Source organism: Protopterus annectens, chromosome 16.part0 (assembly GCF_019279795.1).
Source record: "Protopterus annectens isolate FY-2018-M chromosome 16.part0, PAN1.0, whole genome shotgun sequence".
In the NCBI taxonomy this organism is placed as follows: Eukaryota; Metazoa; Chordata; order Ceratodontiformes; family Protopteridae; genus Protopterus; species Protopterus annectens.
The window spans coordinates 598,593,800-598,613,158 of record NC_056750.1 but is presented as its reverse complement, the minus strand read 5'-3'; the positions used below and the strand labels follow the sequence as shown (position 1 = coordinate 598,613,158).

At 41.9% G+C, this 19,359-nt stretch overlaps 1 protein-coding gene across 4 annotated transcripts in view; it reads right to left on the bottom strand.

The window, feature by feature from the left end:
* Window positions 1–19,359, bottom strand: part of LOC122790444 (breast cancer anti-estrogen resistance protein 1-like) — an 829,901-nt gene that overhangs the window by 426,859 nt on the left and 383,683 nt on the right. For all 4 annotated transcript variants that reach the window (XM_044057980.1, XM_044057978.1, XM_044057979.1 and 1 more), the window contains exon 2: window positions 10,115–10,762. In XM_044057980.1, the coding sequence (XP_043913915.1) occupies window positions 10,115–10,762 (648 nt within the window). The remainder of the gene's footprint in view (window positions 1–10,114; window positions 10,763–19,359) is intronic.

Sequence of the window (19,359 nt, the reverse complement as noted above, 5' to 3'; positions counted from 1 at the left end):
GGGTACTTAGCTTTAGTTGAAGACTGCAGTTCTGAAACTCGAAAACAAAAATTTAGGGAGTCGGCCGACCGGCACTTGTGAACTGCTTCTGCTTCGGGCACTGCACGGCAAGAAAGACTGATGTAATGGCGTCGGCTGCATGTTTTATACCCCTGATGACCTGACGTCATGGAAGAAGGGACAGCAATCGACACAGGACCCAAGACTTTGTTAATCAGGCCGACTGAGGGCTATTGCAAGCAGATAACCCAAAAGTGATGACTGCAACAGTGAAACACGAAGAACCATCAACCAGGAAGTAGAAGGGGTCATTCCTTATGTCTCAAACAGTACATCATCCTGAGAGGGAGGTTTATTTGGCCTGGATGCGCTCTGTCTCACGAAGATCTCTCAGAAGCATATGTCCTTGGGGGAGGGAGATTGTGGAGAGCCTTCTCTATCATCCGAATCAGTATTCAAAGTAATAGACACATTAGATGATTCAAAGTGCTTCCTCTTGCACACCCTCTTCCTAGGTGGCTCAGGGAAAGATGCTTCTGAGTCCTCCAACTGCTGTCTGCCGTAATGATGCAGGTTTGGGGTCAAAGGAATGAATCCGCCCAGATAACACCTATTGGGAAAAACCCAAAGAGTGTGGGTCATAGGATGGAACTGTAGTCGGAGATCCTTATGGATCTGATTTTGGGTGAAACTATCCTCCTCAACACTTGAAAAGTCACTCCAAATTCCAGGGGATCTGAAAAAACTGCCCCCATGGCTGTAATCAACTCCCTAAATAGAGAGCAAATGATTTGGGTGGAATTCTGGGATCTGACTGAGTGAATGACACAGAGGAGGACATCTGAGCCAAGGTCTCAATGGCTGATGTATTCTACAAATTCATAGAAGCCATCCACCTGATCCCTTGGCTCTGAGACTCCGTCATCAGGTCTGAAGTGAGCCAAGATTTTTAAGTCGAACCCAAAACCCTGGATGTGATGAAGGCTAGGTCAAGACTCTCGGGCCACAGGATCTGGGTGACCAAAATAATCCAGCGAGACCAGAGTCGAAACATGGACCAGTGAGGAAGCCTAGTGGCTTCAAAGTCAATGGAGTCGCAATAACCACCATCTTGAGTTGGGTTTTGAGAAACCTCTGCAGCAAGTGATCCAAATTAAATCCTACAGTAGTTCCTCCAGAGTTTAAGGACCATGTGGATAGAGCCAATGAAGGTCTAGAGATACATTCTCCATTCTCTTAGGTGAGTCCTGAATAGTAAGCCTGTGTCAGGAGCTCTGGATCCAGAGGTAGGGTATAAGTCAGACTTCAGGCCACATGTTCCTTGAGCCTTGGAGTCTTCAGAGTCAAAACTGGAGCCAAAGACCTGGGTGGACATTTCTTCAGCTCAGAGTCCTTGGCTTTGGGAGTTTTCTCAAAATGCTTCATAGATATGATGGGCTCCATATCCAGAGGAAGGATTCTACTGGAATAAGTTTATTCCTCCTGTCTGATAGGGCTCTGGGCCCAATGGCAGCACATATACTACATGAGGCACTGAGATGTGCTAACCCCAGACCACAGAACTCATACGGGTCTTGTGGGTGAATTTTATGCCCACATTTGAAGCATTTCTTGAAGGTGGAAGCTTTCTGATCCATCCTAACAAGAAAGGTAAATAAAAGAGCCACACCAAAACACACACATAAGAATTATCTATATGCACTACGAACACTTATAATCTGTTCTAAAAACTGGCAACCCTAAATTTAACACTAAATCAGAATTTCACACACAGAAAATCATATATTAGAATCCAGAAAAGTTGGTTACTCAGCTAATCGTAATATTTTTAATAGGCTGATGACTAATAAGCTAACACTAAGAACTACAGGAAGGAGTGGGAGATAAGATATTGTGAGGCCACAAGTGAAATGGCAGAAGAATAACTTCAAATTTTCTAAAGAAAGATCAAAATAATCTAAAGTAACTAGTCTAGGAAGAAACCACAGCAAACCGTATAAAAGAAGACGTTGTGTTTTACAGCTTGTGTGTGAAGTGTCTTATTACTTATATTAAAAGGATTTGTTCCAGCTTTGAACTGGTCGTGGAATACTTTTTTCTTCTTTTTTAGTCTAGGAAGAAAGTTTATACATAACAATGCCCTAGGACAGGAAATATCTTTATATCTAGCGTTAAATTACAAATAAGATGCAGAGCACTTACCTGCCTAGATCGATGTTGCTTCACCGTTAGGCGGAAAATAAGATCTGAGTTAGTCAGGGAGGAGCAGGGCATTATGAGTAAACAGGAAGGGCTTGAGGCTGGAGTATTAAATCAGCTGGATCGATATGCTGCATCAGGCAGACTGAATGAATAAGATATGTGTACAAACATATATTCTAGTGAAAAAGCGCAGTGCAATGTACAGTTGTGCAGAGTGAAATTTACGATATACACATTAGTTTCTAAAGTGGGTATTGGAGGAAAAGCATATATAAATTGACCTGCCAAGGTAATAGGGGGGGCATTTGTTGCCCAAGTGCCTGCTGTTGACATCCTGTTGCAAAATTTGCTCAACTGTCTTGTTTCCTGGAGAAGCAAAAAGATATACATCTGGCACACACTACCTATGAATTATTTCCAGAAACACATCCCCGTTTAGCATTCACTCATGGATATCTGCTTCTATTCTGTTTAGCTGGTCTGCTAACAAATTCTCTAGGCATAAGCTGTACAGTATCCTGAGAGTTGAGTTTGATCCCTGAAACACCTTCCATGCTTGCAATTTTAGCTTGCACAGCACATCAGAATGTGTACTATGCTCCTCCAGTTACCACATCGGCTTGAGTGTCCTTATGACTATTATCAGTGTCTCCTTTATGTTGATATGACTCCTGCTGGAAGCTCAATTTCAAGTCCCCCTGGATCTCATTACCCCATATGTGATTCTCAGACCGAGTTTGAGGGGTCCATTCTGATAAACAGAGACATCATGTACAGCTTTAATGGTAACCCCCAGAATGAGGTAAACAGTGTATCCACTGTGACAGCTTTTTGTTATGTATGGTGATGGTGAAACATGGCACTGTGCAGATGACATACTGATACCTCCACTACAATTTCTTTACATGCAGTTTTATTATGAGAACCATCAGAATACAACATGCCAAACAACTCAAGACTCTAAGAAACTCTCTTGTCAAAATGTGGTTCTGCAGAGAATTGCACTGAAATACTGAGTCTTGTCTAGGAAAAAAATGACTTCTGCTGTTTGGTGTCCAGGACTGTCCCCAGAAACAGCACTTGTTTGGATGGAATAAGGTATGAGCTGAAAGATTTAAGGAAAGTCACAGGGACAAAAAACAATTCAAAGTAAAGTCTATAGCATCCTATATCTTCTTCAGTGATGCTGTCTGGATGACGCAATCATTCAGGTATTGGTAAATATGACTTTGTCCTGCAAAAGGCAATTAATGGTGCCTTGCGTACCGTAAACATCCTAAGTGCAGTGGGGCAAGCCAAAAAGCAAGGAGGTCATCTGCTTGTGTGAACCATTTGCTTTGAATCTAAGAAAATTTCACTCTTCACTCTTGGCATGGAGATGTGCAGCCAGGAGCATTTAAGTCCAGGATAAAATATTTTACCTTGTGGAAGAAAAATGTTGGAGATCTCTTCAAGGCCAGCATCTTAAATTGTGGTACTTTTTCAGTGAGGAAACGTCCAAACATGTGCCTCCAAGTTTCTTCTTTGCTAAGAACCAGAAGTCATATGGAGTAAAATCTCATCTCTTCTTTTTCAGGTGCCTTGGGATATCAGATCTTGTAGCACTGGTGGGAAAGGTTGAGTTGATCCATTGGAACTTGTGAAAAATGATACCCCATCCCAAGTCCCTTTAAGACCCACTTGCCCTGTGTGATGACCTCCACTGTTCTGCAAAAAAAAAACAGCCAATCTGTGTCACATCTTTAAATATTTGGGAAGATGGAAGAGCAAGGCAAGTGTTGGGGGTTGGGAAGGGTTGAGGGGGCAGATTGGTGGGTATGGAGAGGGGCTAGCTTTGCCGAGTCATAGCTACTCTCTCTGAGCACCATTGCCCTGAGGGCTACCAGACCTGCTCTCATGTCAAGCTTGCCATTTTTTCTGTAGCAGTGCTTCTTGTCCTTTTGTGCTTGGACCCTGTCCTTCCTATGGCAGGAAGGCCAACTTTTATTGGGGTAGATTCTAACATATCTAGGCACATGGTATATGAAAAGTATAAATGACAGACTGCATGTTTATGTTTTCTTACAGTTTCTTTGCTCTGGTAGGGACCAAGTCCTCTGGCAGGCGATCTCACCTAACCACAGACCGCATAGCAGCTACCCTGCATGATGTAACCACTGTATCATTACTACATTTCATGAAGTGCCTGGAAACCTGGGAAGTAAGGCTGCATAGGTCACGCATCTCCTTCTTTAGGCTCTTGTCCAGTATCACCTCTACCTTTTTCTTAAAGGAGTGACTCTTGAAACTCTATTATACAAGTCTGGTGGTTTACAGCCCTGTCAGCTATTGTAGCAGAGGTAGAAGCTATTTTCCCCAACTACTTAGGACTTGGAACACAGTTCATAGCTGCAGCCTCAACAGACTCCTTGATGGAATACAAGAACACCTCTGCTGGGTCAGCCAAAGAATTGTTATATAGCTGGTTGTTAAAATAATGGACCCTACAAAAGTGGTTTAGTTTCACGGGAGCAGGAGGCTGCAAGGATGCACTACTAAATACATCATCTACACTTCCTGGACTTGAAGAATGGCCAAAGGTTTGGGTTTGGACAGGCCCAGAAAATTAATGTACCTAATCTTGGCCTGACAGAATTTGTTAAGCTCTCATATAAAGATCTACTTCATTCTATGAACATTATCTCCAAATATGATATCCTTCTGAAGAGAAAGTACCCTCTGGAACTGACTGTCAGTAACAGAGTGGAGATATTTGATAAACATATACTAATTTGGCTACCTGCGAATCTGAGGTATTCAAATCCTTCTGGTGAGGTAACTCTCCATCCACTCCTTTTCCTGAGGCAAACCACAACAATGAAGATTCACAAGTGGTTGGTTAGCTGGCTGGGCTTCATAAACTTCACAAATTTTGGGCCAACTTGAAAAGATCCTGTAGGAGAGCCTGGGATGTGGTGAAGGCCCACTGAGCCCAGGCTGAGTTACGACAGCTGGCTTCCATTTCACTTCATCTTCAGTCTACATTCAGGAGTGCCATTTACCTTTGAGGCTGCAATTCACAGGCAGATTCCTGAGGCCTCAATCAGTCTCCTACAACGTCTTTGTGTACAAACACCATGGAAATGCTGCCCTTTCCTACATGGATTACAATACAAGCATTGGGCACCAAGGCCCACTGAGAGGCCTCAGGAATGATCAATGGCAAAAGGATTTCTCTATTCTGGCAGCATGGCAGTTTCCAGATGGGTGGTACCAAGGGCTTTGGTATTAACTGATGCTAGGTACAAGAGCTGCAAAGGCAACTCATCAAAATGTGTCTTTTGAACCAAAGGGAGCAGTCTGAATTTGATATAGTGTCATCACTCTCCCAGATTTTCTCTCTCTCGGGTGCTTCACCAAATATGTGGGCAGTCAGACAAAAAAACACTAGGATGGCGCAGTGGTGCAGCGGTAGCGTTGTTGCCTCACAGCAAGAGGTTCTCCGGTTCAATTCTCTGCTGGGGTGCCCTCTTTGTGGAATCTGCATGTCCTCCCTGCGTTCGTGTTGCTTTCCTCTGGGTGCTCTGGTTTCCTCCCACGTTACCAAGACATGCATCTGCAGCATTTCTCCCCGGCTCTCCGCTGATAATTGGCTCGTTCCAAGTCGAACATTCCCGGTTAACAAATGTTAAATAAATAAAATAAAATAAAAATGACATTAGTGGACTGGGATCAGATTTGCTTTCTCTTCAGAAAAGACAACTTCTGGAAAGATTCCACACTGTACTTAGGCTCCTTTTGTTAAACAAAGCATGCTGAGGCCAGCTCAGATTCAGTGTGAACTTTAACCCCCCCCCCCCAGATTGCCAGGCACCCAGTATTACACTGCTGCACAGGTTAAAACAGCACTGTCCAAGGCCAAGAATACAGCTTCTATGGGACCTGACAATATCCCTGGCTGTGTTCTACATGAACTACAGAGTGAACTAGCACCTCACCTGTGTGCCCTGTTCAATTAAGGCCTCACCTCAGGCTTTGTCCCTACTGAATGGCGCACTGCTACAGTCACCCCTCTCCACAAAGGAGGAGTGACTACAGACCCCGGAACTATTGCCCCATTAGCCTGACGAGTCTGATATGCAAAGCTATGGAACACATCATCATGGACCTAATAAACAAGGATATACAGAATCTCCAAACTCTGGATCCCACACAGTTTGGTTTTGTGAAGGGTAGATCATGCCTGCTCAACTTGGTTGACTTCTTTGAGTCAGTAACCAGAGTTGTGGATGAAGACAAGGTGGTTCATACATCCTACCTTGATCTGGCCAAGGCCTTTGATACCATTCTCCACTCAGGAATCATAGAAAAACTCACTAAGCTAGGCATCAACCCCTATATCACTAGGTGGGTTGCAACTTGGCTCACAGATAGAACCCACAGTGTGAAAGTAGCTGACTCCAAGTCAAACAGCCAACCAGTCACAAGTGGAGTCCCACAGGGTTCAGTCCTGGGTCCTCTCCTGTTTGGTATCTACTTCTCTTAAGTCCAGGCCAACACGAAGGGTCTCTGGCTGACAAAGTTCGCAGACGATTGCAAGTTGGGACTTATTATTAACTCTCCAAGTGATGTTGACATTCTACAGAAAGGCCTCACTGAGACCAGCAACTGGTGTCAGAACCATGGCCTTAAGCTCAATGCCAAAAAAATGTGTAGTCATCCCCTTTGGGAAAAACCCGATTTCCATGAATTATCACATCAGTGGTAGTCCAGTGAACACAGAAGGAGTTATAAGAGATCTGGGAATACAGGTTAACGGCAACATCTCTTTTGACCACCATATTGCCACTGTGGATAGAAAGTCCTTCTATGTGGCACATCTCATTACTACGGGTTTTGCATCCAAGAAGAAAGAGGTCATTGTCTCCCTCTACTCTTCCGTCATTCGGCCAGTCATCGAGTACAATGCCCCATTTGACATGCCCTTCACTAGACACCTGCAACAACTGAAGAAGCCGCAAAAGTACCTCACAAAGAGGATCCTAGGCCTTAAACACTTGTCCTATATGACGAGACTCAAAAAAACTCCAACTATTCTCGGTCTCATATCGCCTACTTAGAGGCAATCTCTGCTTGACTTACAAAGCCATGTCTGACCCAGCTCTGATAGAAATGCTACATCTAAAGAAATCCCAATCCCTCTGCACCACATGTTCCAGAGACCTCAACCTCATTACCACAATTAACAGAACATGGTAGAGAGACAGGTTCATAACACAGACTGCCCATGCTATGGAAACGACTTCCCATACATGTCAAGCAGAGCACCTCACTGGCCCTCTTCAAGAGGAATCTTGGATGAGTGGATGGGAAATAGAAAATTCACCCCGGGGATCACTCCAGTGGCTCTGCTCGATAGAGGCACTGGGAACTAAGGTCGGGTGGCACGATGCCATGGTAATCCTATGGGCCAGGCTTGTAAAGGCCCCAGGGACATTAGCCTAGTACACACCTATGAACTGGTACATCATGCTCTGGACTCAAAAAAAAAAAAAAAGACATGATTCACTGAAGTCTTTGTAGGTGATTTGTCTCCTACCCCAATACAATTATTAACCTCAAAAACAGACATCTATAGCTGCCAATAACAAACATAACCAACAGAAAAAAAGAAGGTAAGAATTTTTGTCCGAGTGTGGTACTGGAACTTTCGAAGCAAGCTAAACCAACAAACTGAAAATGCAACCAAATGCTGTCTACTGAGCCGAGTTAAGAAATATCAGAAGACAGTGACAGCCATTATCCCTTTATACACTGCCATCATGATACTGGTCTGGGAGGGAGTCCACTTGGCCAAGATGGGAAAAAGTGAAGTGCTCTGTAAGTCAGGCCAGCCATAAGACTTCCGCAGACAGGAATCCCGGGAGACAGCACTGCCACATGGAACAGTATGGTGCACATCTGCAGCCACTATATACTTCACTGGCTTCTTTGCCATGCTTATAGGACTTGCTTATGCCAGCACAGTCTGTTTCACATCATAATGTACTTTTAACCGCAATGACTGTTATAAACTCTTTGTTCTTTAGCACTTCTTCTAATTTAGGTTTACCTTTCTGGAAATGTAGTCTCCAGAATAAGGAAGAAAATTCCAGATTTGGTCTAACCAATATTTTGTATATCGATGTCACTTTTTTTTCCTTTTTACTGCCCATTCACCTACAACAGCTTTGGTCGACGTTCCTGACATATTATACTTTTCTGCTATATATATATATATATGTATATATGTATAAAACATTCTCTTTCTGGTAGATAATAGTATGAATTCCATTAGAAAGTCTAACAAGACTTAGATTACAAGCCTTCATTTATTAGTACTGAATCTAACCATTTTGTATTTCTCCACTTTTTGATGGATCCCTTTACAGTTTTGTTACTGATGGCACCCTAATATTCCTGATGTTAACAGATATTTGTCAGATAACTTCAGAAAGGTGTGGTATGTTATCTCTCCTAAACATGCTGTATTACTTACAAAACCAAAACTTCAGCATGCTGTCCTATCCCTCAGTTCAAACTGCAATTACTGATACCATTTTGTTACCCGTCACTTCATCCAGTCTACTAACAACCTCTCACTCTGTAATGCAATTGTAGAATGGTCAAGCTTAGGTACTACTCTTCTACACACACATCAATGACAAAAAAAAAAAATCACTGCCTTCTTCTAGGGCAGGCAGGCAGGAAGGGTAGGCATACCTTTCCTTATGGGGAAGGGGGAGGTGTACAAACTAGTGCAGTTTGATTTCCTTGGGGAAGAGAGCTGGGAAACAACTGCATGGTGTCACTTGCAGGTCGGCGTGGTAGTCCTGTACAGGTCGGTCCCTTACAGAAGGGTGCAGCATTGACACTCACTGCATGCCCCATCCACAGGATACTATTGGGCATGTGCAAGGATAAACAGAAAAAAAAAAGTGAAAAAAAGCACTTCCTCAGCAGCAATATGATGCTTCTCCAAGATGCCTTGATGTATTCACCATTCCAGAATACAGCTGGACTATGTTCAATGTAGGCAAAACGGTTTGGTAGATCCAGTGGCCAAGGAGAGGCACTGGGAGAAGATGAGGTTCAGCTGTGAGGATATATAAATTGGGGGGGTCCTTAATCTCTTAACAGGGATCATGCTTACTGGCATGTATCCAGCCTTTTCTTTGCTCAAACTTTTGTGAAGCACAGAATTAAATCAATTTGTCAGTTCTACAAATGCACTTCTACACTAGGCAAGTGTGAAGCAAACATATTTGTTTTATTGCCCATTATCACTGAACTCCTCAAAAGTTACCGTATTTAATTCACTGAAACCCCTTTCTTTAACAGTTTATTAAGCTGCTTCAAGATAACCATCTTTCTTCATATTTGTATTAATGTGATGCACAGCTCATTTTCTTTCTACTACAAAAAGTCAGCAAAAATACTTTCTGATCAAATTCTTCCTGAATGCTGAACTTAAATGCTGGTGTTCTGTTCTTGACAGCAAATATTCATTTTATTATATTTTTCTTAAACTAAAACAATTACTTTAGAATAAAAAAACAGAAGATTATAACAAAAGCAACAGTTAAATAAAAAATGCAAAATGTTAACCTGTGCGTTAAACTATATAAAGGCAAAGAAATATTTCTATTTTTGTTGTGGCCTTAATGCATCTATTTCTAAGACTAACAAATTCACAAGCTGAATGACTTAGAGTGAAGGAAAAAAAAAACAGTTTGTACACCAACCTTTAACTTGCTTTTTCTTATATACTAACGTATTATGCCTTATCCATACCAGCTAGAATGGCCATTTAAAGTATACTTTGCTAACTTAATGTGCAATTTTGTCAGCATCTAGCTAACAAAATTAATGTATATCCAGCTCCTTTACTTACCTCTAATTCTTTCTGACTTTCTGCCATTTTACTCTCCTTCCTCTGGGTTGGAGTGTCATAGATTTCAACACTAGGGGGGTTATATTCACCATCTTGTAATCGAACCGGAGACTGTGAAATATCAGTGTCCTTCTTAGGGTAGGATTTGGATTCAATGCTGCCCCGCCTGCCTGGAGGAGGAATCAGATACACGTCATGAGAATCATTGCTGGCTGGAGCAGTGGGAAATATTCTTGCTCCTCCAAGTGGGACTTGATAAATACTTTTGTCTGCAAACTGTGGCGTTTGGTACAGAATATGATGGTCTTTTGTAGAAACTGCTGCTTCTTTTGGCTGTAGGGAGGGTACAACACAGCCAGCAGATGTCAGTGTAGGAGGTACCTGATAAACTGCTGCTGGCTTGAATTCAGATAATCCCACATCCTTCACATGGCGGCTGGAGAGACTTGGACTGAAGCTGCCCACTCCTTCAAGAATCTTGACACGGTTTCCAGGGACAATTCCCTGTCGTCCATGGAGGGAACAAAGCCACCAGCCTTCTAGCCCTGCAGTGTCCTTCTCCAGTACCATCATAATGTCACCTTTACGGAATGAAAGCTCATCAGGAGTCTCTGCAAAATTGTCAAACAAAGCTTTTGCCAACAAAGTCTAAAGAAAAAAGAAAATAATCACGTTACTGTACTACAAATTGAAAAAGAATTATGAGCATGTTAGGACAGACTGCTTTTCATCATTTGGACAAGAACGTCACTTTTAACAACTGACAACCTGATCATCAGCACAGACATGTGCTTTAGCATTTTTTCTATGGTTGCTTAAGATTACAGCCTGTGAAACCTAATTACTTTACAAATTCTAGCCACCACAGTCATCTGGGATACTGTACGTCGCCATACCAAGTAGGAATGGGCTTCTATAAACATCCACTCCAATGTCTGTAACATTACAGCACATGTTTAGCATCAGAGTGCCCAACATTCTTACCCAAAGTCACATTTCAATTTTCTTTGCTTTAAGGAAAAAAAAAATAAAGATTGCATAATGTAGAAATCTAGTGTAACCTTACATACACAAATGTCAGTAGAAGCAACCAACAAGTTTATATGTAGAACTTGTTATCCTCATTCAAATAGTTTTAAGTATCGCTGCCTATCCCAAGAGAAACCAGGGTTTGATTCCCCAATGAGAAGTGGTTGTGTCTTTGATGGCCAGTCATAATGGTCTGGCCCCACTACCCCTTTTAGAAAGGGATGAAAAGGGGCCAAAACCAGGTTAGGTCTGGTATTAATTCATGTCTTATTAAATGGGGTGGACTGTTGGCTAGGCTACAAATGGTCCACTGGACCAATAGCCTACCATGAAAATATAAACCTATGTCTATGCCTTATTTTTTTTTATTCCATGTTCCGATAAATCAGTAAAATTCAAGTACTTTCTCATACAGATTTCAATTTTGGTATGAAGTCTAACAACAAAGAATAATTAGAAACACCTAACAGATAGGGTGGCCACGGTGGTGCAGCAGTTAACATCGCCTCACAGAAAGAGGTTCGCCAGTTCAATTGTCAGCTGAGGTGCCTTCTGTGCAGAGTCGGCATGCCCTCCCTGCGGTCACAATGGTTTCCTCCTGGTGCTCCGGTTTCCTCCCACATTGCAAAGACATGTGGTAGGTGGAATGGATACTGTAAATTGGCCATAGGTTAGAGTGTGTGTGCGAGTCAGTGAAACAAATGAACTACTGCGGCAGGGTTAGCCACGCAGTGGTATAAACCTTGGCTCAAGATAATTGTCACTGCTGAAGTGACACCCCAACCCCAAGTGCAAATTGGGAAAAGGGATTGAGGATGGATGGATCTAACAGGCACCTTGCCTTGGCTTAAACAGTCTTGAAATGCATTTATCAGTATGGCTTAAAAAATAAGAAGACAAACTACTGCAAGACTTCATGCAGTGAGGAAGCTGTACAGCAATGTCATTATATGAGAGAAGCAGCTAGATCTTGTTTTACAGGTGCCAAAATAGGGAAAAAATCTACTCCACGATGAGGGCATGCTATATTTAAGAAGCAACTATCTTTTAACAAAGGAAGTAATTCAAAGAGATGCCAGTAATTATCCAGTTTTGTAAAAAGTGAAAGAATTATATCAGACAAACACTAGGCAAAAATAAAATCATTTATGAAACTGCCAATACTTGACTTTGGCAAGATGGTGGCAGAGCCAAAACTGCACAAGTATTTTCATCCAACCTGCTAATGCAACTGCAGATTATGTAGCTGGTACTCAAAGCCAGTAATCACAAGTCTCACAATACTACCTAGCAGCAAATTCTGTCCTAAAATATGAAATACAGTGTACCCTTTGCTTGGTTTTGGTAGGCAAAAATAAAGAGGGTAATAACGCCAGTCAAAGCCACGATACCAAGCATTGTGACTTACTGCAATCCCCAATATATGACTGAAACAAAAAGAAAGCAAACAAGAAACGACAATGTACTTCTTATTGAGGATGACACCATACTGACTTATCCATCACCGATAGAAGACATGCCTCCTAACCTCACTAAGGTATTCATGAATAGTCAAAAGGGTAATAACTGTAGCACATCTGCCATTACTAACATGGACTCAGCTCAACACTTGCAGAGAACCTTCTTTGAGATTACTGCATCCACTTTAAAGAAGGGCATTTCACCTTTATGTGTAATTATGAACCAAATACTAATCAGACAACTCTTCAGTTACGACAGCACTTAATCAGCCGAAGTTTTTCAGAATTCGAAATAAGTCTATCAAATTTAATGATCATAAGCTAACTCTACAAACTGTCAGATTAGAAAAAAATGACTCTTTCAAAAGTTCAATTATAGACCTTGAGGAATAGTCTAAGAGGAGGTTTGGTCTATATTATAATTACAGACCTCTCTGAGGAAATTACTCAAGAAAAACTTGGGCCAGTAATACCAACTATTCTTAAAACACTGCACGGTCCACCACAACTCTCTCACTCTATGCTGAAAACTGAATTCACAAGGCTCTTTGCCACCACCCCAACAGGTAATGTACTTAAACCAGTGCTGATGGCTTGAAAACAACAAGAATATTCATTAAAAAAGAACAAAAATGAAGGTTAAGGTGCACATGATAATTCAAATGGAGATAAAATTCAAAACATCATAGCCATCAAACATTGCATTTTCCAGAAATGGGACATTAGTTTTCTCAGGTTTAAAGGAATATTTACCCTTTCTGAAGGGATGCTACTTATAATGGTTATATGAACCTAACTTGTGTACTATTTACGGACCTAGCAACAGCATCTGATCTTGTAGAACATAAACTCCAATTAGATCATTGGTATCAGTCAAGTGACCTCCATATGGTTCCAAGACTTTCTCTCAAGTTAAAACTAGTTCCTCCTTCTCAACTAACTCTTCTCTACACAATTAGGATCTATAAGAGGAAATCTTAGCAACCAATTTTACTCAGTCTTCATTAACAAACTGCCCAATGACCTGCCTCAATTTCCTCTTCTTCTATACGCTGACAAAAGTATTCTACTAACATCTCTCTCTTCATACTCCATACTGTAAAGCCAACTTGAAAATAACCTTCATATTCTTTCATATGGATCAACAATAAAAACCTTATTTCATACTCAGTTAAAACTAAATAAATGTTCTTTGACCTAAATTAAAAACTGTCTGAGTCCCCAAAATCCAAAGAAATCCAAGACCTGGACAATATACCAAATTAAACAAATACCTCATTTAAATACCCTGACATCTGGTTTGACCAAACTAAATTCTAAAACCCACATTTGGGCATGAAAGATGTCACGCTTTCTACCTTTTGCTGTGAGATTTGCTACATCTATGGGAGTCAATTTTATGCAGCTAAAACATGGCCTTCCTCTTGCAGCTTCAGCCTCAATGGTCATCCTAGAAGAGTTCTACAGAACACTTCCAATAAAATGTATCGATTCAACACACTCTCTTCTAGGCAAGAACATCAATATAAAACACCATGCAAAGCAAAATATCTGTCCATCTGAGATACAGTTGGCATTTTGGTAGATTCTCAACTATTTAAACTTTTATAATCAGAATTCCACTGGTAGCAAAATTTGTCATCAAACTGCCCTCCTATAATCACTGATGAAAAATTTACACACAATTCTACAAACTATGAAAACAAAACTGCAATGTAGAAACCACAGCTGCTCAATTTTTGCTCTAAATCTGTGGAAATCACTCCACCCACCCAGAAAGTAAAAGATGTAACCTCTAACACCACATTATTAACGCAATTAAAAGTTTATCTTCTCAACAAAGCCCGATACAAGTGCTTCTCCTCAGGCCACATCACTAATCTATCTCCAGGTCTTCCATCTCCCTGTTCACTCAATTTACTACTCTAGTCCTTAAACTTTTCTTCCATGACTTTTCAGTATCCGACAATCTTTAGTGTCAGGACAGTATATCACACAACTGTATTTATCTTTAATAAGACATAAAGAACTACTTTATGTATAATTTTGCAAATGTCTAAACTGCAGACATTACACATTTTGTGTACAGTGCAGCAACCAGCAGGACTTTCAGTAATAAGAATGGACTTTGAAACAGTCTTTTCATGTTTTAAACAGAGATTTGTTTACAAGGGCAACACAATATGAGGAGAAACAAAATGTCATACATGCACTGCTACGTTCTTTTCCTCCAAAAGTTCTGTAAAACAACTTCAGTATTCCAAAATACACAGCATTCTCCTTAAGGCTGGTCAGCAAACAAAAAAATAAGTTACTTACTCACCATAACGTTCCACGTTTGTTGTCCATCTCGCCGTTCATTCTTACAATGATGGGTTCGCTGAATACTTAGCTGAAGATCTCAAACTTGGCTCATGGCAAGAAGGTATCCCACAATGCAGTGGTGCAAGTCCCCATATCTTGTTTGCTAATACTGAACAATATGTACACTATATACATATCTACACACATATACATATAAACAATGTGCAAGTCCATACCAAAAATACTGGAAGGAGAAACAAGCTGAGACAATGAGCCCCTGAGGTAGTGGAAATCTACCAGGTCCACAAGAAGTCTTAGGCAGGGGGAAGGAGGGAGGGTTTGTAAGAATGAACAGCGAGATAGACAACAAATATGGAACTTTATGGTGAGTACATAACTTCTTTATGTTATGCTGTCCTATCTCACCTTCATTCTTACAATGATGGGACAGCACCTTTATCCTGGGTGGCTCACGGGAGTATACCTTTCAGCACCGTGGAACCAAACAATGCTCTGTCCCTGGAGGTCAAATCAACTTTGTAATGTGTAATAAAAGTATGTGGAGTAGACCACATAGTTGCTGCACAAATATTATCTATAAGAAATTCTGGCTTGGAAAGCAGATGACTTAGCCAATGCTCTAGTGGAATGAGCTTTTACTTTGAAAGGTAGATCCTTGTTATTAGATTTGTAGATAAAGGTAATACAATTTGAAAGCCAATTAGAAAGAGTGGTTTTTGAAACTGATGATCCTTTTTTGCATCAGAAAAGGATACAAATAATTGGTCAGATTTTCTGAAGTCTTTGGTTCTATGTAAATAGAATCTGAGTTGTCTGCGCACGTCCAATTGGTGTAATTTGTTCTCTGCCTTGTTGCTATGTTGAGAAAAAAATACTGGGAGTTCTACTGATTGGTTTATATTGTTTGGAGAAGCAACTTTTGGTAAAAAGGAAGGGTTAGTGCATAAGGATACCCTATCCTTATGAAAAATCAAATATGGTGGTTTAACAGAAAGAGGTTGCAGTTCTGACACACTTCTAGTGGAAGTTAGAGCCACTAGAAATAAGGTCTTCCATGAAAGGAACTTACGGTCTGAAGACGAAGAAGGCTCAAAGAGAGGTAAAGTGAGATGGGACAAAACAAAATTTAGATCCCAGGGAGAAAGGGGTTCCTTAAAGGGAGGTCTTAGTAAGGAAGCACCTTTTAAAAAGGCTCTACACAACCTGTGTGACATTAAGTTTGAAGAAGTATCGCCAACATGAAAATCTGAAATTGCAGCAAGTTGAACTTTGATGGTAGCTGCAGCTGAAACCTTGTTGGAAGAGTTCCGCCAGAAATTCCAAAATGGAGTGAATGGGTGCAGAGAAAGGATCAATTTTCTTATCTTGAGCCCACAGAGAAAACCTCTTCCATTTGCTACAATAAAGCTTTCTAGTAGAAGCTTTATGGGAGGACATTAAAATATATTTTACAGTAGGAGTGAAATTGTGAAGCCTGACTAAACTGGGAAGTGGAGCGGCCAAGCTGTCAATTTTAGGGTGTGGAGAGAAGGATGAAGCTCCCCCGACATATGAGTCAGCAGATCTGGTACTGGGTCCAGGATCCAAGGCTTCTCCAGAAGGTGGGGCCACAGGAAGGGGAACCAAACTTGACAAGGCCAGTAGGGGGAAATGAGAATTATCCTGCTTTCCGAGCTTTGAGCTTTCTGAATTACTCTGGGTATGAGAGGAAAAGGTGGAAAGGCATATAGAAGTCCCGAGGGCCAATCATGAGCCAGAGCATCTCTCGGTGTCTCCCCCGGAGGGGGAACTAGGGTAAAGTAGTTGCCGCACTTGGCATTTATGGGAGTGACAAAGAGATTGCAGCAAGGCTGTCCCCATGTTTGGAAAATCATTTCCGCTACACTGTGATTGAGAGACCATTCGTGAGGCATTAGAATTGCTCTGCTCAGCTTGTCTGCTATCACGCTGGACTTCCCGGAATGTGCATTGTGATTAGAAAGCGCTGGGAAGAAAGTGCTCATTGCCATACTCTTAGGGCTTCTCGATAAAGGGGGTAGGATCTGGTTCCTCCTTGCTTGTTTATGTACCAAACCACAGACATATTGTCTGACTGGATCGCAAAAGTCCATAGAGGGAGAAAGTCTTGGAAGTGCTTGCAACGCAAGAAGCACTGCTCTCATCTCTAGAACATTTATATGCAAGTGAGCCTTGTGATCTTGCCACGTACCTTGGACTGTTCTTCCCTGATAAGGCCCCCCCCACCCTGTCTGGGAAGCGTCCGTGGTCACTGTAGCTATTGGTTAAGTGGAACAAAGGGTCTGCCTATTGTCACATGAGTGGAGTGCGTCCACCATCTCAAGTCGTTCTTGCAAGATTCCGTTATTCTGATCAGATGAGACATTGAAAGCTCTTGAAGAGACCACTGGGCAAATAATAACCACTGAAGTATCTTCATGTGCATTCTGGCAAGAGGAACTAGTGTAATCGTGGAGGCCATTGTTCCTAATAAGCGTAGAATTACTTTTGCTTTCACTATGTCAATGGGAAGGATGTGAAGAATTTGTTGTCTGAGAGCTACGATTCTTTCTGCTGGAAGACGTGCTATCACCAATGAAGTGTCTAGATCTGTGCCTATGAATGTAATACGTTGAGAAGGCAACAAGGCAGATTTCTGCAAATTTACTGTAATGCCCAAATGATTACAGATGCCAAACATTAGATCCCTGGCTTGTAGGAGTAGATGCTTGGTGGTGGCAGACAGGAGCCAGTCGTCTAGATAGGGAAACGCATGGAATCCTAGACGTCTCAGTTGAGCCGTGACTACAGCCATACATTTGGAGAACACTCTGGGGTCTGTAGTGAGACCAAAGGGCAGAGCTCTGAACTGATAATGCCTGGCTCGCAGCCGGAAGCATAAGTACCTTCCTGATGTCCTGTCCATTTTTATATGGTAGTAAGCATCTTGAAGGTCTATCGAGCACATCCAATTGTCTTTCCCTAAACAAGGAAGTATAGACTGCAGTGTCACCATTCGGAACTTTGACTTTTTGACAGATTCATTTAACTTGCTTAGGTCCAATATAGGCCTCCACTCTCCTGTTCTTTTTGGCACTAAAAAGAATCTTGAGTTAAGTTCCGAATCCTATTTTGTCTGCGGGGACTTCTTGGATTACTTTTTTTGGAGCAACTTTTGAACCTCTACAACTGCTTGTTCCCTTAGATTTGGTGAAACATCCGGAAGTGTTTTGGTCTTCGGGACAGGTAAGCAAAAGGGGATGGCATATCCTCTGGATATTACGTTTAATACCCATTTGTAGTTTGTGATACTTCGCCAGGCTTCTGTGTACATCGATAAATGTCCCTTGAATGCCTCCAGAGTAGAGCAGTCAGGCCTCCTTTCATGAGCGCTGATAAGGGCGTCTGCGAAAGGAATCACGGTCACCCTGGTTTTGTGGACCCCTTCTGCCTCTGGGGTGGCGTCTACAATTATTACCTCCCCCTCTGCCCCTGGAGAAGGTATCACCCTATGCATCTTGGAAAAATCTCTGAGTTCTTTTGAACCACACCCTTCCGCTCTTCTGACCTTTAGGATAAGGTCTTGAAGGTACGGAAAAATGTACTCCAGCAGCAGAGAGAGTTTTTCCTTCCTGCTCGCATTTGGGTTAGAGTGTCTTTTACTTTGGGTCCAAAGAGAGAGGAACCATCAAAGGGGGCGTTAGTAAAGGTAGACTTAAAGGGCTCTGCAAAATTACACAAGTGCATCCAGGAGTGTCTCCTTAGGGAAGCTCCGGAACCTGCTGCCCTACTCGCTCCATCTGCTGCGTATGATATGAGCCTCATGGGGAGCTGAAAATGGAATTTAAGGTGGAAAGCTGGGAGGAGACCTTCTCGTTCACACCCACAGCTACTGAGCCTTGCAAAATATCTCCTAGCTCTTTCAGGAGATCTCTTTGTATCCTCATAATATGGAATCGGTAATTCAGCGATCGCAAAAAAAAAGTTGCTGAAAAAAAAATACGCTTCCCGTATCGGTCCATCATTCTAGAATCTTTATTTGGAGGATGAACAGATGAGGAAGTCTCTGCAAGTTCATTTTTGGTGGCTGCTGCCACCACCATAGCATCTACAGGTACTCCCTTTGTTAAGGATTATTTGCCCAGAGGAACTGACAAAAATTTGTTTGGCCTCCGACGAACTGGTTCCAAAGTGTCAGGTGACTCGCATGCCTTTCAACTAACCAGATCCATTAGTTCATCGAAAGGCAGGGAGACCCAGGAGGTTGAAGGTTGAGATCCGAAAGCCTTCAGGTACACTGACTCCTCATCAGAAGGGGTAGTGGGCTGCCAGCCGCCTCTTTGCTTAAGGATCTTCAGAATATCTGCGAATGAGATATTGACAGAGGACGACTTTGGGGACCCTTCCAACTCATCGAGGTCAGTGTCTGAAGTA